The sequence below is a fragment of the Chelon labrosus genome (genome assembly GCF_963514085.1).
Source record: "Chelon labrosus genome assembly, chromosome: 4".
Classification (NCBI taxonomy): Eukaryota; Metazoa; Chordata; class Actinopteri; order Mugiliformes; family Mugilidae; genus Chelon; species Chelon labrosus.
In genome coordinates, this window is record NC_140340.1 from 10,396,825 (window position 1) to 10,418,869 (window position 22,045).

General features: G+C 42.3%; 1 protein-coding gene across 1 annotated transcript in view; it reads right to left on the bottom strand.

Annotated features, from left to right (window-relative positions):
* The window catches only part of cacna2d3 (calcium channel, voltage dependent, alpha2/delta subunit 3), a 31,009-nt gene extending 12,228 nt beyond the window's left edge, over positions 1 to 18,781 (bottom strand). Inside the window, exons 1-13 of the mRNA XM_084542797.1 lie at positions 18,462 to 18,781; positions 16,826 to 16,907; positions 15,085 to 15,309; positions 13,558 to 13,674; positions 11,735 to 11,794; positions 6,810 to 6,972; positions 6,144 to 6,275; positions 4,144 to 4,204; positions 3,873 to 4,023; positions 3,601 to 3,675; positions 3,412 to 3,501; positions 1,817 to 1,930; positions 669 to 747 (exon numbers count right to left, since the gene is read on the bottom strand). Coding sequence (XP_084398923.1) covers positions 669 to 747; positions 1,817 to 1,930; positions 3,412 to 3,501; positions 3,601 to 3,675; positions 3,873 to 4,023; positions 4,144 to 4,204; positions 6,144 to 6,275; positions 6,810 to 6,972; positions 11,735 to 11,794; positions 13,558 to 13,674; positions 15,085 to 15,309; positions 16,826 to 16,907; positions 18,462 to 18,586 — 1,474 coding nt within the window. The 5' untranslated portion in view covers positions 18,587 to 18,781. The remainder of the gene's footprint in view (positions 1 to 668; positions 748 to 1,816; positions 1,931 to 3,411; positions 3,502 to 3,600; positions 3,676 to 3,872; positions 4,024 to 4,143; positions 4,205 to 6,143; positions 6,276 to 6,809; positions 6,973 to 11,734; positions 11,795 to 13,557; positions 13,675 to 15,084; positions 15,310 to 16,825; positions 16,908 to 18,461) is intronic.
* Between the last annotated feature and the right edge of the window lie 3,264 nt (positions 18,782 to 22,045).

The following is a 22,045-nucleotide window of genomic DNA, read 5'->3' on the forward strand; positions in this document are numbered from 1 at the left end:
TGCATTAATGAGTCAAATTTGTAAATTTTAGGCTTGGAGAGGTAAAAATCTAGGTATGTAGGATTTAAAAAAATATATTATAAAGTGTAATTACAATTCCCAAAAACAATCGAGCACCACGGAGCAGTGTTGAAGCACCCTAATGCACTTTGTACTTTCTACACCCCCCCGATGTCCCTGCCCTCACTGACTTGAACCCCTCTGCAGTAGGTTTCCAGTGTTTCAGCTTAGAATGACACGGAAATCATTTAACTTGTCACCTCCCGCTGTCGCCGACAATGTTTCATATCGGACATGTAAGGTTATTTCACAGCGGGGGTCTGAGTGCAGAAGGAGGTTTGGGTCTTGCCATTCCAAAATCCTTTCCCTTCCAGAGGGCACTCATCCAGAGCGCTGACACGTGGGAGCCATCAGCAGCGAGCAGCCAGGAGGCAGACACTGACAGGAAGAGGGATTAGAGCGGATTGACCTCTGACCCCCCCCAAGTGCCACTTCATTGCCTCTTGGCAGAAAGGACCTGAGCCAGCACATGCAGTCACACACGGAGACGCACATAACATGCGCAAACTGCACCGATACACACGCACACACACATTTCCCCAATCTATCATATTAGCGCACAGAAATCAGATCCTGACGTGGAATGTGTTTGTCAAAAAGACTCCAACCTTTGTTGGCGCACGCCATCCATTTAAGGTTATCGGCAAACGCAGACTCTCGTCCAATCAGGTAAGGGAATATCCGCACCTGTTCAAAGGACACGTAGATATCAGCAGATTCAAAGATGGGTGGATAAAAAAAACAAACATGCAAATTGATGTGACTCCTTGGTGATCTATCTTCCTGTCCTGATCCTATCTGGCCTTGGAGCCAGAGTTAGCTGTAACCTCATAAGAAAGCCCTCAGTGTTCAGCTGCCTTTCCACTTTTCTTTTTTATCAAATCCTTTTCAGCTTGTATTTTTTTTATAATTTCTACTTTTGCAGTTTAATCTGTGAAATTCAATTAATTTTCTTTTTTTCTTTTTGGTTTTAGGCGCAAGGCCATGTGCAACTGTCCTTTTATAGAACGCTGTGTGACACTTTGCCAGACCTGCACGGCTCATTGGCTCCAGATGCTTTGCTAAGCATAAAGCATATAGAAAACACTGAATGGCTGCCGTATAGCAGCCCTGAGGGGTGTACGGGCAGGGTGGGGAGGGGGCCTGCCCTGCCAAACACTGCCCTGTGCTCTGCCAAACACCGCCAACACACACATATGCTTGAAAGGACTTGAACAAAAGCCCCTGAGCTGTTGCTTTTATTGCTCCGTGATTTCATTTCATTTCATTTCATTTCCATTTAAGTCTTACAAAGAGAGTAGAACAAAAGATTTTAAACCAGTCCAGGAAAAAGGTGTGGAAAGCAGCGTGGTTTGAGGAGCAGAGCCTTTTGAGACTGAACTGCTTGTACATGCGCTGCCCTTGAAGGCCGTTAATTTCCCATGTTTTATTCCCTATGGGGGGAAATATTGCTCTTTAATGCGTCCACACCACTATGAAAAACATCACGTTGACATGGATTTTGCAGCACAGAGCTGTGAGTGGTAATGAAGTAAGAAACCAATTCCTCACGACATCAGACAGGGACTCCAGCTGGCGCGCAGTGTTAAAATACACATTTGTCCCTGATGCAAGAAAAATGCAGTGCAAGCACAAAATTCAGGAAAAAAAAAGACATGTAACGTTGAGAATTAGGCAAAAAAAAAGAGAGAGAGAGAGAGAGAGGGAGGAAGAGAGGGAGGAAGGGAGGGGGGAGGGGGGAGAAACCAACACTCACTTTTCTCTCTGGCCAGTTGTACTTCTCAAAGACATCGTCGTACATTTCAGTCGCCCCGTCAGTCACCAGCATTATGGCCTGGCTGCACACGCTGCCACGTCCCGTCTGATTAAACTACAGAAAGATGGAAGACACATAAAGATGCACAAAAAGTAATGATATCTGTGTTGTTATTAACGTATTAAAAAAAGAAATAACTGAGCCAACAGCTACGTCTGTGCAGGTATCAGTCAATAAGATCATATTTAAGTAAATAAACCTGAATGTCTGCATGTGGTTACACTTTTTTTTCTCTTCTCTGATCCTAGAAGATTCAGTGCAGTAATTAAGCGGTTTATTGACCTGTAACGTCTTAAACGTGGAGAGACACAGGAGTGTGTAGTGACACGATCACATGATAAATCCCGCTGAGCACACCTGCTCTTAAATCAGATCGACTGAATGCATCAGGAGGCCTTCACATGTATTCAAAAACACAATCTCACATTTGTTTGCAAAGTAATGTGAGACGTTATGCATACATATGACAGCTCTTTCAAAGTTTCTTCTTCTTCAGCTGCAAGAAAATAAGAATTCAAGTATATAAATCTAAATGGCAATATGCATAATCAGTAAAGGGGATCATTAGGGAATTGATTAATCTAACCTGTGCAAACCACTGCAGCCGCTGAAGTAAAGTGGTGTTCTTATTCTTATTTTTCTTTTTTTTTAAATGCAGCAAACATGGGCATTGTATTTTGTGATGGTAATGGCTTTCAGTCTATTATTAGTATTATGTGCTGCTTGTGCACTCCTCTCATTCAGCTGACCAGGACTTGATATAAAGGTCTCAGTGCTCATCAAGTGATTTGGCCAGTGATAGGCTGGATACTGACTTAATAACCTGGTCTGCGTAACAGCGGATTTTTAGCAGCAGGCAGCGCGGGGCTACCTGATTACCATATTCATTGCAGGGCTTTAATTAATCTGACAAACGCAGAGGTAAAAGCTGCACTCCCTCAGCTACGGCGGCTCCGCCAAAGCTCGCCTGAAAGCGGGGAGATAAAAGGAGTGCGGCGTGGCTTCTGGCCTTATCTCCTTTTGTGTTCCAATCAGCAACGTTATTAATCATTGACATTAATTAGAGCCATTAATCACGCTTCAGAATAGATGTGTCCGTGTTTGGAGGGCGGAACGGGGATTGCGCTGGAGCGTTTCGACGGGCGACACACCTCCCAAGCGCTCAAATGCATTTGACTAGGGCGCGCTACTTTTTTATGATTAGCTGCGAACACGCGGAGTGATGTAGTGGAACACTTGCTGTCAGTGGAAACAAATGTGGCTGGTAAAATGAAAGTTTTCTTTCTGTTCTGTTCGAGTGGAGCATTTGAATTATATGAGAGCAAAATTTATTTGTGATATGTGGGCACACAAAATAATTACATTTACATCAAATGAATGGATAAATTAATTAATCTTTTTTGTATATAATTACAAGCGTAGAATAATACAATAATAATTTGGTTGAACTGCTTTATGATAGAGTAGGTCATCTGAGTGGAATATAGACTGAAAAGATTTACGTTGGAACAGCATTCCCATTAAACTGAACTTACATCACTCAGGATGGTGAAGGCTTCGGCCAGAGCTTCACCCAGGAGCCCGATCCCTTTGGCAAACAGCTTATCCAGATGTTCGCGGAAATGCTGGCAGACAAGCACAAAAGTGGAAAAAGGAAAGCATTAATCGGATTAATCCATCCTGATATGGTCCACACACACTGGTTAGATTGAACAGGAACTCACGTCTTTATTTGTTCTGTCGGCCCGGATCAGCGTACCATTCAAACAAGGCTCCACGTAGTGGATCTCCTGATTATACTATAGGAAAATAAATGACATTTAATCAAAGATAAAAAAGAGATAATTAAATAAGCACTCTTTGTTTTTCAAGGACGACTGAGCACCAGTTCTGACAGAAACATCTGAAAACCTCCCTATTAAAGTAACAGATAGAAACAAGCATGATGCTTGTTGACATATGAACAAGCAAATGAATCAGTTTAACTAAAACGTACTGCAATGATGTTGAAGAAGTCGTCATCTCCCAGTGTGTCTAATATGGAGGAAACAGTCTGCCTGGCGATGGTCAGCCTCAGCCCCTTCATGCTTCCGCTAACATCAACTAAGATCACAACATCCTTGGGAGATGTAGCTGCCTGGATGTACCTGTGACACGGAGTTAAAATACACTCTTTCTCTTCCTCAGACAACAACAGTAAAGAGGGAAGAATAGAAGGAGAAATTATTTCCTCGCAAACTATATTATGTAGATTTTCTGAGGCTTACCACTTCCGATTTCTGCAGTCAAAACCAATGACGCCGTGTTCATCCGGATGCCATTTAACCCCTGAAGAATCAAAGAGGAAGTAAATTTAGAATACAAATAAGACTTACAATAGTAGCGCTTCACAGAGGGCAAACACAAGCCCACCGACACAGATGATGTTAGATCTAAAAGCAGCCCTGCCCCATCAATGTGTATATATTCATCTGACAGTAAAACCCGTCAGTAGTACACAACATGTTATTTTGCTTCATGTCCTGTATACATTTTAAATCAGAAGGAATCACCAGGTTCACTGTATGCTTCAGTGACTGTGGGTACAACCATACTATTCTTTTCTGATCTTAAACTATAAATTGGGAGGTTCATTTTAGGCACTTATGGTTAGTTCCTAAAAGTTAGGTTAAAAGTGAAGTTAACTGTTGTAAAAGCCCTTTGCTCATTTTCGAACTTGTGTTTGTTTATCTGAATCAGGGATAGGCCTACATTTTTTTTCCCCGTGTTCTTCTGGGAACCTGAGAATCAGTTCAGATTGAATTTTCTAGTCTGTCTCCGTTATCTCAAAAGCTACTAAGTTACTCTAAGTTTAAAGCCAACATGTCCCTGGAAAAGACCTAAATCAATAACACATCTCTACTACAAGTATTGCTCCTGTATCTAAAGGGTGAGTTCCTGCAGAGCTTCATCGTTGTCCAGAATGTATTGTCCAAAAACACAATATTGACCAAGCGCTCAAATGCATCTGACTAGGGTACGCTGCTACTTTTTTTTTATGACTAGCTGTGAACACGCAGAGTGATGTAGTGGAACGCTTGCTGTCAGTGGAAACAAATGTGGCTGGTAAAATGAAAGTTTTCTTTCTGTTCTGTTCAAGTGGAGCATTTGAATTAAATGAGAACAAAATTTATTTGTGATACCCGAGAACACAAAGTAATTACATTTACATCAAAGGAATGGATAAATGAATCTTTTTTGTATGTAATTCTCAAACTTACGCTTGTTTATCTGAATCAGGGATACAGTTGTTTTCTGTGTTCTTCTGGGAACCTGGGAATCGGTTCAGATTGAATTTTCTAGTCTGTCTTCGTTACCTCAAAAACTACTTGTAGCTAAGTTACCTTAAGTTTAAAATCAAACATGTCCCTGGAAAAGACCTAAATCAATAACAAATCTCTCCTACAAGTATTGCTCCAGTATCTAAAGGGTGAATTCCTGCAGAGCTCCATTGTTGTCCAGAATGTATTGTCCAAAAACACAACACTGACCCACACTGCTGCACTGGGCAACACATTCCTTCATTAAGATGAACACAGTCACTGTGGTTCAGCTTAAATCAGCGCCTCATTCACCCTCTTGCGGAAAAACTCACTAGTTCACCAAATGTGGATTAATCAGTGGAAGCTGAAAACACTCACTATACTCTTTACTCTCTTCGCTTCTGTCCATGTAACATTTTTCTTTCAAATTGAAAATGGGCATTGCATGTACTTTAACAAAAAAAGGTAAAAAGCAAAGGAAAGTTCTGTGGTTTTTCAATAACGAATACATTTTATCTCAGTGGCTGCCCTTACGCACGACAACGAACCAGCCGCCTGTTTCTCATCTCTTCGACCGTCTAATAAAGTTGGTCGGATCTTGCAACCGAGGGCTGTTCCTTAGTGCGGCTGTAGACCAACACTGGCAAATTCTGATTAATTACAGTCTGTATATATGCATTCTCTCTGATGGTCTGTAAAATTACAACATTAGCCAAATTACCCCTTTAGTAATTCCAAATCATTTGTTCTGATCTGTTTTTTTCTGCGCTGACAGCTCCCACGAGACAACCCTTTATCCTCCCTCTCTCTCTCACACACACACACACAGTGACCATGACGCTAAAACCAAGTCTTAACCCTCATTCAGAGGAAGGTACTTGGAGCTCAAGAACACAGTGGGCTCCCTGTTTAAGTTTGCAATCACATGCAAATACACGAGGACAGATAAGCGTGACAGGACTCACCGGGGTACTGCCTGAAGAAACCTTTGGCGCTCCCAAAGTACTGCCAGATAAGTGTTGGATCTTTTTCAAAATTATCTACAAACACCTTATTCAGGGCCTCGGACCAGTAAACCCCGTTCACTATGTCAGGATCTGAGGAAATCAGAAGAGAAAAAGCGTGTGAGATAGGAGACAAGCGAATTACGCGGTGATAACGGTAACCATCCTGGTCACCATTACGGGGTGCGTGGTTGACCTTTGTCCCTTATTGACCCCCTCTGAAGGAGACACAATGCTTGCGACTAAATCATCCCCTCCCCTCTTCCTGCTGGACGAGCCTCTCCTTTGTGCCGCGAACAGAGAGTTATGGGGAGTCCATTACAGCCGAACAAAAGCCACCCAGGCAACACACAGGGAGAGGTGACAACGAGAGGCGAGGGAGCAGCGACCATACGAGCAACATCTTAACAGAGCGCCCCGGCCGTTGCTTTCTCTTTATGTCCGGGCTGTTATCGATTCCCCAACTCCACTTCTCCCGGCCGGTGACAGTGACACACCTTCAGCTGCCATTTGTCACTTTCACCGCTTACTTTGCTCACTCCCTCCCTCCTCCCCATTCATCAGCTTCCCGTAGGTAAATAACGCTCACATAATCCTGACTCTCTGGCCGGACGCAAGAGCCCTCACCTTTGTTGTACATGTTGGTGGGCACCTGCACCACGCTGAGGCTGAGGTTGACCGAGAGGTTATTGAAATGGTCATTGGGCTCCAGGATGAACTCTCCTCCCAGCTCCACATTATTGCCGTCCCCGTCCACTTCATTGATCAGCACAGCGTTGAAGTACTCATACTGAAAAAAGAAAAAGAGGAAATGCAGAAAATCAAGGCCGGAGAGACACAATGAGTGACAGGAGACAGAGCAGAGGAAATCGAACTAGATCTATAGAAAGAATAGCGATGGAACGGCTTTGGTGAGACCAAATTCTTTAAATAAAAGTTATTTTCTGATTGTTTCACTGTAGTTATAAACTAAAGCGCAAACAGAAATGGAAAACTGTGCTGCCTCATTGTCTGATTTTTTTTCGTGAGTGCGACCGATGCATCTTCTTGCTCTGTGTGCCCGCCGGCGCTCAATACTGAACTCAGTCAAACTGACACGCAGCATCCTGCATCTTTTTAAACATTCGTGACACAGACAGACGGCAGTCAGAGAACAAGACGGGCGTTTTAGCAGAGTTCCCCCTCTAACGCCTCTAACGGTTTCACACCCACTGCCCAGAGGCTGCAGCCGGAAAACTCTAATTCAAACACAACGAAATGAGGAGAAAACTAGAAAACAGGGAGACTCTGGGAGAGGGGAAAGTCTCTGCAGATAAATACACCACCACACGCTTACAGTGGGTTCACTTCTAAGTGACGGTTGAGACGGAGTGCGTTATTTTTTTAGCAAATTCGTGCATGTTGTACCTTTAACTGAAGCCTACGAACAGAGCAGGAAAGCATTTATAGCATGCACCATTTTTATTAGCTCAAAAACAACATAATAAAACCAGCAGACGTAGTAATATTTAACACATAAGTTCACATTTTAAAGGCCTATTTTAAGATAGAAAACTCAAACTACAAAACTCACAGCCCAGTCCCTAATTAAACTGATAACGCTGAAAGGTACTATCACTGTCCATGCATCATTAGCTGTACAACTACCTATTTTCCAAACTCTTTTTTTTTTTTTCTGCAAAATGGCCTCGGTATGCTTCCTCTAGAAATGTTCCTTTTTGAGCTGGGGCACAGCGACGACAACACAAAGAGAGACTCGGGACTATGGATTTTTTTCTTCTTCCTGATATAGCTGATCATAACACCAACTCTTCCACTGGATCTATATTACAAAAGGATCACTTGGCGATCTGTAAGGGCAGCAGGAACATTTACAGCAAGCAAAAACTGTTTTAATGGAAACATAACCACGTGACTTATTTTATGACAGCCCTGGAAAAAAAAATGTTCTTAGACGAGGAGTCGTGTGTTTTTCCTCAGAGGTGTGACAGCAAATTAAATTATTGAATCCTGTGCTTAGGGGAGGCTGCGGCTCAGTAGGTAGTGCAGGTTGTCCATGAACCTGAGGGTTAAGAGTTTGATGCCTGGTATATGGACCAAGTGTCCTTGAGCAAGAAACTGAACTTGGCACTGGTGTGTGAATGTGTGTGGATATTTGTGATGATGTGTCTTTGTGACTGTAAAGCTGTTTCTGTACCAATAGGTAGAAAAGTCCTGTATATGTTAAATACAAGACCATTACTTAGGCTCCATATGCCCTCTGAGGGTTACAGACCAGCAGATCAGAACAAATGAAATCAAACAAGACAAAAGAAAATTTAAAAAAGCAAAAAAGCAAACTGCGTATAACGTTTAACTTGAGTAAAACATCTGTCTCTTTCCGTTTATTAAACTGTACGTAACAGATACCTGTTCTTACTGGTGTCTAAGAGGGCGCTGGACGTGCAAAGCGGACTTCACGACTATGAGTAAAACGTCTAGGCTCCCTAAAGTGAAACCCAACAAGTTTGTCTGTTCCGTCCTTCACTGCCTGCTGCAGCAGAAGAAAGACTACCTCATCCCGCCTGAGCGGCCTCTCCGTGGCCTCTGGTCCTTATTGTCTGCACTGAGAGAGAAAGAGAGGGAGGGAGAGACGGAGGGAGAGATGGGTGATAGACTCTACAGCATCACTCTCGGGGGAGGCCGAGCGGGCATCACCATCAAGCAGCCCCTGACAGCTCATACCACGCCTGAGCAGCTCTCTGACGAGCTGCGGCGGGGAGGAGGGAAGCAGGGGGTGGGGGTGTGGGGTGGCGGAGGGAGCTGTGGAGGGGGAGAAGTCGTCGGGGAGAGAAACGCGCACCCTCAGCAAAACTGAGTGCTGTAGAGGAGCACGTTAACCACCAGGGTTATTACTGTAGAGCAGGCCATGGGACACTGCGGCTCTCCGAGACGGCCCACTGACTCTTACACCACTGCAGTTAGCTGTAGGCCGTACTGCAGAGATCTGTCCTCCATTACACACTCTCAGGCCTTACTGTATAACCAGGCTCTGATAGCAGGAGATGGTGGGTCTCAGTAAGCCCTTCTCTGCCTCTTATTATAGCTACAGAATCAAAAACTAATTAGTTCTCAAGATTTTTCCTTCCGTGACGCAGTGGATCGGATTGTTCAAGGAGATGTGTTGATTAAAATGACAGAAGCATAAAAGCAGAACTCTGTTTAATTGAAGTGAGGTTATGCAGCAGCATAATTTTACATGAGTGCAAAAGACTTTTTTTTCTTTTTACAAAAGACATTTTGATTTGTCACAGCAGGAAAGCAGATGTGTCTTAATGACGGCTGCGTTCCGCTTAGGGGAGGGAGGTCCTGCTTTTGTTCCTCCTGGTTCACGGTCACGGCTTACTGGGATACTTAATGGAGCTGAGCCATCATTAATACAACCTGAGCATTAATGACAAGTCAAATTGTCTGCCATCAAATGAGAGAAATGAAATCACATCTTTTACGTTGATCAGAAACCCCATTTTCATTACGGCACTGAGGCGAATCAGAAATAAAGAAAAGAAACATATGGATGCAGAGCAAGTTTTAGCACCTGCTGCACAGTAAAATGATTTAGGAGCAAAGTATTTGAATATTTTAAAGGCATAAACACAAAAAAATAACATTAGGCCTTTAGAATGAGATGGTAAAAAGTTAGAAGAAAAAGGTTTAGGAGCACACTGAATGCTTTTACGTCTGCTGCTGCTGTGTATTCTTATTTATGTCCAAAATAAAGATCTCATGAGCAACTTTAAAACATTTTACGCCCGGCAGAAGAAACTCCAAAGTAAACCAAGTCTCGCCTGCACCGCCGGACCCGATCTGCACACCCTTGAACCGCAGGTCACTGCAAAACACCCTCACCGTCCTGACGCGAGGCAGCCGAGATAAGAGCAGCCAGCTTATCTGGCTGCGGTCAGTGAAATGGCGCGTGAAAAATGTGAGGTGTCAGAGGAGGCGAGGTTGGCTAAATGATGCCAGGAGGAGCTATATCATGACATCACATCATTATCGCAGGTGGATATTGAATTCCCCATATTATTATTATTATTACTATTATTTTTTATGGCGTGCTGGATGAAATGCCTGTGTGATAGACCTGCGTTGTAGACCAGTAGCTTTCAGTTTATTGGATGAAAAGGATGTGCACCAGTTTAAACGGAAGATTTTTTAATGTAGATTTTTTTTAAATGTATAATTTAAAACTCAACATACAGTTTATGTTTAATTAAGAAGAACAGGACAACTATGATATGATGATGAAAATATGAAGAATTTAAAAAATACTGATAGGTCTATTTTTGCAGATATTTAACGCCTTTTTTCTTTTTTCTTTTTTTTAGTTTATTACTTAAAAAAAATAAGGATTTTAAAGACTTATCTGGAGAGTATGATAACCATATTTTCATACAGTTTTCAGTCTGTCTCTGTGAAAAGTGTGCTTTCAGCCACATATGAGAAGAAATAAGCAACTGAACATGATTGCGTAAAAGAATTACAGTCAAGAACACCAATGTCTCTTGGGTAATATTTTACCAGTCGTCTTTGTTTAAAGCTGCCATACATGTTGTGTGAAACAAGGCGACTGGACGTATTCAGATGATGTAAATGCTTCTATTAACTATAAAGTGCGGCCGTTATTTCAGTGTTTTGTTGCTCGACTGGGTTTCCAATCTAGAGCCATGAAAGTGAAACAATGCGCCACGCAAAAGAGTTTCATTTATCTTTGTCCACTGGACAGAGAGAGGGAGAGAGGGAGAGGGAGAGGGAGGGAGAGAGGGAGAGAGAGCAGCAGAAATACTGCATTCCCACTGCAGAGACTGGAAGCTCAGTGCACCCTGGAAATCCGCAATGAGAGCCGCTAAATAATGTCCCTGTAACAGACCCGGAGCGCATGAGCATATCCCGTGAAATATAATTACATTTAGAAAAAAAAAAAGGCTGCAGGTCTTCTTCGCCCTCCCGTTTTTCTTTTGGCTTTAACCTCCCCGCCCAGTCACACACTTTGAAAAATGTTAGTAGGCTCCTTAATACGAAATATTACATGCACTACAGCCTGCAGGACAGCCTTTGATTCTGCGCCCAGGGAGCGACAGATCTTAATCTGAACTGTGCCGTAGTTACAGTTCTGCTCTGTACTGTACGTGCAACTTTCAAGGCGCTGCAGACGTGCGTGTGAGCTGTGATTTCACTTAAAAACAGTCAGCGTGAGTTATGACGGTGCGGAAACCGCAGCCTTCAGTGCGTGTGTGTGTGTGTGTGTGTGTGTGTGTGTGTCTGCTTATCAAAGAAACATTATGTATCAAAGCGCTGACAGGACTTCAGAGTGAAGGACGATGCCAACGCAATTAAAGACTTTTAGGGCCTATTACCCTTCTCTCACCTTGCAGCCGCTCCTCCCCTGGCCAACTAAAAGTGATTCATCCTGGTCCAATACAATGACACATCGCATTTTTAATCATTTGTTCATCGCTTTTTATTTCATTCTCCTTTTTTTTTTTTTTCTTTCGTCCCGGGACAAAACTCACCTGCAGTTCCGGGTTTTCTTCATGCTGGTGGTGCGCTTCTTCTGCTGCCTCCACCAACCGCTGAGAGGAGGAAATGGTTAGTTAATAAGAGTACATCTAGTGCACATAATATAGCCTATATATATATATATTTAAAATAAATAACTAATTTCATTCTTATACTGTGGATTTCAACAAACCTTGCACAGTTTCTTTAAGAAGAACTTTCCTAAAGTTTTTTTTTTTTTTTTTCACTCTGCTGCCTTTGTATTTCTCAAACTTGCTGTTTTGCGCATTGATTATTTCCACATCTCTACGAATGTCATTCCACCGAAGAGGAACGTGATCTATAGGGCCGCTGTCAGGCTTTAGATTAATCCTCGGATGAAATCGACAGCATGTGAGTTTTCTGTAGACGAACTAAAACTGTGAAGGTTCCAAAAAACGGAGTCTCCCCGTTCCTTGTAGTATTTTTAATGTCTAAAAAAAAAAAAAAAAATATGTGGGCCACTGTCGTGACGTGCTGAGGGGATGATTGATGGAGGCAAGGTTTTGACGTCGCTCACCTAAAAAAAATAAAAAAAAAATAAAAGCAGCGGCAACTCGCGTAATAGCTCGATTCTGGAAAAATGTGCTTGGCTCTGTGTTTCCGGGGAAATGCCACCTGAACGCTGCGGCCTCCCGAGCCACGCAGGTAATTAACATCTGTCACTCGTGTCAAAATAACTGCTATATAAACACAACTGAGGCTTTTCCTCCGACTGCTGAAAGGAGGTGACCAAATTCATTTGACCCCGCAGTGAGTTCTTGTGTTGTCAGCAGTTGACAAATAAAAAGCATCATGATATAAATTTAATGTTATTTTATTTAAATGGAAAACACCCACGGTAGGTGTATGCATATATTTTCTTCTCATATAAAAACATACCTTGCAGCGTTCACCTTTACCACTTTATTAAGGTCACAGTGTCATTTGTGAACTCTTTTCAGTCGTTTAAACATATTGGATTTTGCGCACATTTGTGCCATGTGCTGTTTACACATGATTTTCCTGTAATAAACTGACACACAGAATCCAGACACGTTTATTAATTTCCACGCATTCCGTTATGTGTAATTTATATCCCCGGATTGTCACGAATATGCGCATCAGGCGCAGGGAGATAAACCTTATCATTTCCCAGCAGTCCCTGCGAGGTGTGAGGTCGCAGGATGCGGCTGCTGATGCTGATGCTGTGAAGATGTCATCAGCTCAGACTCAGACTGTAATAAACTAAATACAAGACCACTCTCTGGCCTTTTACCTCAACATCATAGGTGCAGGTTTAGTCTCAGATCAATCCCACGTGAATAAGATGCTCAAATTAGGGACTGACTCATTTAAATACTAATATCTTTACAAAAAAAAAAAAAAGACAGAATTACAGTATTTTCTCGCTACACCCCTGAATACAAAAATAAATGTTGGCAATAAATGAAATAAAATCTAAATAAAAGCTAAATTAACTAGAACTAATAACATCAGCCTGATATAATCAGATGCTAGGCTGCACATTGTAACTAAATCAGTCAATGATGCGAGAAACACACAACCTGGTGTAATCTAATCAGCACCCCATTAAAAATCATAACACCAGTTAAGTCAACGAGCAGATGAAGACTTAAATCATGAATGTGAAAGACCCTACCTTCTGTATGTATATAAAAAAATATGTAGAATCCCCCCCCACTTCCTGATACTGCCCCCTAACCCCACCCCCAAATAATTCACACACACACTCACACTCCCTCATGCCCTAATACAGAGGAAAAAAATACTAAATAGAAAAGGAAGTTTTACCTACCCTGGTGGCCTCTGCTTTTTTTCGGAACACCTCCTCCATCTTCACGGCCAGGTTTTTGACCAGTTTCACTCCATCAATCTCCTCCACTCTGACCGACTTTTCTAATTCTTTATATTTCTGAAATTGACCAGAAAACAACTGTAAATCCTGTAACCCTGGAAAACACACTGCAGCTGTACTGAGGTCTCATGCTTGATTAAAGTATTCAGGGTGTCTCCAGTGATTCGTTTGCAAGGCAAACAAGGGGAAAAAATAAGATAACTATCTTTTCCTGTGTGTGTATTCATATTAGGGCCTCATTGTTTCACTGCATCACTTAAATAAAGCTTATAAACTTTCACGTGGCTGACAAGCTGCACGCAGCCAGTCTCAGATCAGCGCCTGATAAAATCCATGCTGCAACACACAGGATGACTGATAGTCTTTATCTGGTCTCAGTTATTGGCTGCACATGCTGCCTCTTGCAATCTGATTGGCTGGAGATGGCCATGTTGGGTGGCTGGAGGCGGGACCGGATCTGTAGGCTATGCATGGTAAGAGGGTAATTGAAATGGAGTCAAAGCACAGGAGAAAGATAATAACGTGTCAAGCTTGGGCGACTCCGGGTAATGAACTACACTTCACATAATGCTGATTCTGCTGGATGCGCGTGGACCTCCAGTGATACAGAACAAAGCCCGCCACAGCTCGGAGGAATATAACATTACATAATCCCACACCTGCCTGGCACACACACGCACACATACACACACGCGCACACACATGTCAAATAAAAACAAAACGCCTGATCCTTTCACGCCATCCAGTCGGCCACGTTATACACACTTCCAATAACCTTATCTGAAAATAAACATGAACCACGATAGGCTCGTGGCACACATTCAAACATATTACACATTGTGTGGACAGGCTCCGCACAAAAGCACACACACACACACACACACACGCACCACTACATGAGGCGACAAATTACCTACTGAAAGGAAGAGTGTGGGCTTGCATTGGAGCAGAACAGTTCATTTCACGCCTGTCCTCCTCGCCCCAGCGCCCCGAGTTCCCAGTACCCCTAACCCCCACCTCCGCTACCTCACAGTCCTCCAGTCATCAAGCGGAGGTTAAGCCCCATCAATCAACACCACTGATCATGATTATTGATTGGAATAATGACCAGTGCCGCAGTGAGGCCTGCCAGCCCCAGCGCGTCCCCCTTTTGCAGGAATCTTAGTGAAATCCTCATAAAAAGCGTCTAATGATCAGCCTTAATGACCGTCCCCTAACGACCCGTCAGTACCTCACAGCTCACTGCATTGTGCTGACTGGCCCAGCATTGCTCTCACCAGGCATGCCTCCATGCACAAGAACACGAGCAAAGTGCTTATACTGACAAAAAAAAAAAAAGGAAAAAAAAGGAACAAATCTGCAGGACATATTGCAAAATGTTTTTTGCGCACCACCTTGTTTCCACCTCACATTTGAACTTCAACCTCATAATCTCTTAATTATAAAGGAACATAAAGGAACAGTCACCTCTGGGCAAGAAGCTCCCAGGTTTGGAAGCTGGAGCCGCTTTCTGAACGCAGTTTGGATGCTCTCCCCATGTTTGCGCGGACCTCTGGGCGATCCGCCTTCCTCCCACCCTCCAAGACATGCAGCGGAGTTCTTCGGATTAATCCTGCCACTGCCCTTGACCGGGGTAGTTCCTTCAGAACTGGAGTTGGTCCCCGGACGCGGCGCTGTTATCGCCCACAGCTCCTAAAATACACAGGGTCAAATGCAGAAGAAGTAGTGGTTTAGATGGATTTATGGGCAGTAGTTACTTAACCTTCAAAGTTGTTAAAGGGAAGGAGAGCTCAGTGTTGTGGCTTGCAGGATTTCAGTCGTGCACAGTGGAGTGGAAAGCTCCTACGCTGCATTGAACTACATCATGATAGGTTATTTTAGGGAGGTTCTCAATGTCTTATGTAAAATCAGTTATCTCATCCGATTAAAATTACATATAATTAAAACCCTAACCCTAAAATAAAAGAGATGAGAAACATGTGGAATGATTACATTTTTATGCTATCATTTACTCCGGCTAAAACGTGAACATTGTCCAAGGTTTTAGTTGTTGTTTTTTGTTTGTTTGTTTTTTTCAGATATAACCTAATCTTCTGTTCTAATGCAGATGATGATTCCCCTAGTTTATAAAGTATGTCAGAGTGGTGCATTTTGAGGAAATGTGTGCAGGATAGCTCACAAGGTACAATCCTGCCAAACAAAAAATCTTTTTCTTCTTCTTGAATGTAAATTTTTTTTATGCATATTCTTGGGGGCTTGTGTAGTTCTGCATAAATGTATTATGTATCTATCTGTTTCCTATGTTTTCTTGCTTTTTTATGTTCATTTACTAAAGCATAGTTTACTTATTACAGAAGATTTAGAGCAGAAAATCAGGATTTACATATATTTTTAATTAATTTAATTTGAATTCCTACCAGTTTAATGCCAAAGGTCATAAATTTAATGCATGCACAAGTAACCTTTCTATATGTACGTAATGTAATTCTTGTAGGCCACATGAATCCCAAGCTCAGTATTTGCTTATACTGTATCTGCTCTAAACCTGGACACACGCATTCCACTCTGCAGATATTCAGCACTCACACAGAGGAACTCCTCCAGCTGTTTGCTTCACACTGGTGGACAGTTCACCATTCATCCACCTGAGTCAACCGTGGCTCTCAACCTGAGGCCTGTGAACACAGAGCCCACCTCTGCCATCAAGTGGTCAGAAAGTTAAATCTACTGCACCGGATTATTATGAAGGCTTTACTTGTTCATTTGGTATCGTCCCACCAACACACACACACACACACTATCAAACTCAACCGCACTTATTCAATTTGTCTCCTTGTCGCAGTCATATCTGGAGGTTGAAACTCTTGACTCCAGAGAGTTAACTGGAGAGATGGGATGAGAGAGGAATCAGAGTAGTGGTTAATGGGCCGTATCGAGTACAAACACACATGCGTGCACACACACACAGATACACACAAGAGAGAAAGAGAGAGAGAGTGAGAGAGAGAGCACTGCCAAACACACCTGAGTCTCCTATAAAATGACGCATCAGCATTCAGCTGAGACACCCAAATGTCTCTGCAGCCATTAGAGAGGGAACACAGCATCACAGCGTACTGAGGATGTAACCACATGGCCATCAGACAAAGGGAAGCTACATCTGCGTTCATAAAAGACCAGGGGAAAAAAAAGAAAAAAAGATGCATACCTTCTGCAGTAGCTGTGATCCAGAATATTTTGCAGAAATGGATTTAATTTCTCCACCAAATGCGGAGGCCCAAAGCTTTACACTAGGACACAAAGAAGTTAAAAACATCAGTCTCACGCATGAAATGGACGTAAAATACAAGAAATACAAATAAAGGATGAGTTCATTTTTTTTTTTTAAATAAACTTTTACAGCAGCTTATTGATCAAACTGAAACGTGGTTCAAAAAACATTTCTGATGTCGTGTGAACACATTAACTGCTCCCTGTCATCTCCTAACCCGAATTCCCGTTAAATCAAGTTTATTTACGCCTAGCTGTAATTTTTTACTTAATTTCTCTCACGATCAGTCAAACGATTATAGTCATGGCCTGCTTCTATTGAACGTAAATGACTTTTCAACGTGGCAGCAAAACGCTGCACCAAAAAGACAAAGGTCAGTGTTATAGTACCAAGTTAGATAATGGCTCAGGAATGGGCCCTGATGGAAGAATTTAAAAAGCAAAGGAAACAAGCAATATATACTTAAATAAAGGATTTGTAGTAATGCGTTGTGGATGAACTGTCCTTATCTACAAAACAAACTTTGCCAAAAGGAGATGCTTCTTGCAGGCTTTCACCAAACGTTGATTGAAAACTACTCATAAAAGGAAGAATTTAATCTCTTCATGTTATGTTTTTTATTTCCCTGCAAAACCTAATCAATTTCATGTTATCTTTCATCTTTTTAATTAAACTTTCTTGCAGGAATTACTTATTTTTAAAGAGATTTTTTGATACTTGAAAATGGTGTCTTTATATCCATTTAGTCTTTTGTATTTTAAAAGAAAAAGCTTAATAAAAGTGTTCCAAAAATGAAAGATTTTATATTTCCGACAGTCTCCCGGCCTACTATTACACTTGATAAAAAAGAATGAATGAACTTGAAGTTCAATTTACAGCATGTGGAATTAGAAATTACTAGATTACACTTGTAAAAAGGACCTGATTGTGATTTCAGTTTTAAGAGGGTGATTTTATATAAAATATTTTACCCTCAAAATGTGTTTGCTTTATTGTGCAATTTCTGAAAACTAAATAAAATATCCCTCTAAGAAAAATAAACTCCTTGTGCCCAGAATATTTATAAATGCTTGCCAAAAAACTTTATATTTTTTGAGAACAAATACATGTATTAGTGTGGATTAAGTGAGAGCAGAAATTTAAAAGAAACAACTAAAAAAGCAGTTTCTACCTAATTTAAGAGTTTTGCTGCTGCAATTGGTCCTTGTTGCAATTTCTCGACCAGATTTTCATTTTTGCATCACTCAGCTCATTTGCTAATGTCCCATTTGTAACTGTTTCCTCCCACCAGTAGTATCACTTTCCACAACTGGTGAGTGAAGCCACTACAGGTCCTGTGTGCAGCTCAAACTAAACTCTAAGATCAAATCTGTATTTCAGAAACATAGCTACAGAGAAAATCATGAATCTTTGCAAAACATCTTTGCTGCTGCTTAAACTGTTTAAAATATATAATTCTCTGTTTCTCAATTATGCATTTCTATTTCTATTGTCTTCATTTTCTGTCCGCGAGAAATCAAACATAGCCTATCGGTTAGTGCGAATTAAAGTTGCATGGCTGCTCCTCACTCACACTGACAGAGGGATCCCTTGCTGGGACCCCGCCACCTCCACCACATTCAAGCCGACGAAGATCCAGAGCAGGAGGAAGCTGGTGCTGCACATGTGCGAGAACAGGATCCTCCAGTTCCCCTGCATCTCCAGCTCCGTTAGTAAAAAAAAATATATATATATGTAGAGGTAAAATCCAGTGGCAGCCCCGGCGCTGGACTGCTCGAACCCGGTGCACCTTTTCCAGCTGCGCTAATGCCAGCACGTACCCTACTGTATTCGATTGTACAGACTTCCCCCTTCACGGAGAGAGAGAGAGAGAGAGAGAGAGAGAGAGAGAGAAAGGAGAGAGAGAGACAGAGAGTTGCAGTCGCTCTCTCTCTTCATCCCCTGCATCTCCTGCCTTCCTTGCAAACGGAAAACCTCTCAACTCGCTCTCTGGTGCAGGGATCACGGACCTTTTTTTTTTTTTTTTCCTTGGAAACGTGTAACCTCTTTGTTTGCGAGACTGAAAATCTTAAGAGTAGCAGAGCACCATTTCTGCATATCAGAGCATCATCATCCGTTCATTTCAACTGAGCAGCGCGAAAATGTGTGTTACTCCTGAGCAAAAACAGAATTCGCAAGGAAAAATGCTTCCTCTGTTCCTCTGTTTCAGTGGTGTCGACGGAAAACGGTGCTAAACTGTTCTAAAGTTGTTGCTTTATCGCTGACTCTGCATAATAACTGTACACGCCTCGAGTATGGCTCCAATCTCCTGCACACAAAAAAGATCTAACCTGTGAAGGCGCGCGTCTTTCTTCGACTAAAACGCGCTAAAATGTTGTTATGTGACGCATGGCATAATTAGTTATTTTAATATATATATTTTTAGTGAATATAATGTGACTAAAAATGCCTTACGGGGAGACTCTTGACATGAAATCTCTCGGTGGGCGCTAATGACACTGCGGACGTGTGACGAGGGCTTGCGCACTGTAAGCAGCACAATACAAAGAGGGGAAACAAACGCATCTAAGATTATGAATTCTACTAGACAACCAGAAAAATTAAAGAGCGATTGGCCGCACGCCCACGAGCAACCGTGGAGAAAATGGCGTGTTAACTTTTCCCCGCGATTGCCTGAAGTCTAACAGCCTGATTAATCACTGCGCGCCAGGACGTCGATCGTGTCACCCACCAGCAACTTTTCCACGTGGACATTATTTCAGGAGTTGAACTGACTCCTCCGCCGCGCACGGAAACTCTTCGCGTCGGGAACACTTTGTGTCGCCATATTCACCGCCTTCTATTCAATCACACCGGAAGATGTCCCCATCGCCCTGCAGTCTGAGCGCTGATTAGGAAGCGATAATGATGTCAAGGCAGAGCGCAGGCCTCTTGATGCAGCCCCCCCCCCTTTCCTTCCCTTCCCCCCTCCATCTTCCTCGCCCATCCAACATCACCTCCACTGGAACCGTGTTTCCACTTGAGGCTTTTATTAGTTTAGTAATTGCATCGTACATCAAAGTTGTGAGGAGCCTGTACTGCCTGGGACATGCCGATAAGGCGCCTGCATGTTGGATGACGGACAATATCATTCAGTCTCCCCTCTCGCCGGCCAGCTCACACTGGCTCCCAGAATGCTTTAATTAAGTAAATAACAGCAAATAAAAGCAGTTCTCTGTCGCGATAGGCAACTAACGAAAATCCTTCTGTTTTACTGGGCCAGTTAAATGCAGCTGAAGCCCTGCTGGAGAGTCCTTGAGCAAGTTAAGCCATAGTTACACCACTGCGGCTGTAGCAGGCGAATTTTCTTTTTTAATGCATGAGGACACGAAACACATTCTCCACTTGACTGGATTTCTTTAACAATGTCAAGGCCTCCACCCACGCAGAGCAGCAGGTCAATTAAACCTCTCAGTGGGGTTATGGGATCTGTATTGGATTACAAATTCGTTTAATTCCAACATATCTTGCTGCAGGCACGGTGGTTTGCTGCACTGGAGTGGTTTCCAAGGATTCCTTTAAAGTAAACTTTCTATTCAGATTTCTATTCAAAAGTAGACTTTGACTGAATGCACATGATCCAATAAAGTATTAGCCTATTTCTCAGAAGGCCTTGTAGCTTGTGTCAGAAGAGGAAGGCTCGGCTCCATTTAAGAGCCAGACGGCAAAGAGTCAGGACCCGCACTTTGTGAAATTCAGACATAAATAAGACTACCTGGGCTCTCTGTACTGTGACAAGTCACTGTGAAAAATATTAAGTCACATTCAGATGTCGAGTCCATTATGTGTGGAGGCCTTTGGATACTCTGTACGTGGTGCATTTAGTTTGCTGGCTGAATGCCAATGAAAACTCTGAGAGAGTTTTCAGACAACATCACGGCCTTCATCAGGAGGTTGTTTGCCTGGCATTTGTTTTCTTTGACATCTGGTCACATGTTAGCTTTATTTATTTGGGCTGGCTGTCCAAATAGTCCCAATGCAGAACCCATTTACTGACTTTTTTTTCTATATTTTCAACATAAATAAAGCTCAAAAACCACAGAAATACTTCTACGGGTAATACTCAGGTTGGATTGTTTCCTGAAACTGCACTTTAAAATTCATTTAGCATTTAGTTTTTTATATTTTTTTGTAAGGCTTCTGAAACTAATGACAGAGGGAAGAGGTTTTTTTCATCATTTGAAACTGAATTAAAGACAACCGTGTCTTGTCCCCAAAGCACGGCTGCCGCGGCACACTCCTGAACTTTCGACCCGAAAAGTTGTAATCTGTGTCTTGACTTGATTGCACGTAAACCTCTTAGAAGGTTAATCATCGGACGCTTCTTGTCGTGCCCTCTTGTTAAGTCTCGGGGCTTAACCTCACCTCACACCCTCACATCCTCCATAGATAACTCAGTTTCAGACGTCTTCCAGCGGTCCAGCCTGCACTCATCAAGTGTTATATGTTCAGTCGGGGGGGGGGGGGGGGGGGGGTCACATGACCTGAGTGAACTGTCCCTGCTGGGACATTATTCTCCACTTGGCGAGCCATATGTTCTTAATCAGCCATATGCATGCACACCTTAATATCTTTATTTAATTAATTACCATCCAAACGTAATCCTAACCTTTAAACACAATCCCATTTACTTGTTACAGCCATGTTTACATGTGCTATTGTGGTTTGTCTGAGATATGTGTGATAATCAGTTTAGTAGAGGCTTATTTATAGCACACAAGAGTGATCCTGAGTCCAAACAGCACATTACATTGTGTTCCGAATTAAAAGCTCAACTGGTTACTTCACCATTTTGAGAAGACCAGTGTGTTTAAGGGGATCTCACTGCAGGAAGCTCTATAATATTATCTTCTGTAGACTTCCACACTCTCTATAAGCCAATGAATGCAATGTTCTAGTATTTGGTATTCAAAACAACAATATATAAATGGCATATAAATTAATAGGTGTGTTGTAACAGAATTACGAATTACAATTTGCAATGACAATTTCCAATTTTGCTGCCAATATTTGCACTTTTGATCAGTACGTTTGATCACCGACACAAATAGGCCTACTCTTACAGAGTTAACATGTTTAGAGCAGCTGTTTCAAGACCTTAGCAGCTAATTATTTCAA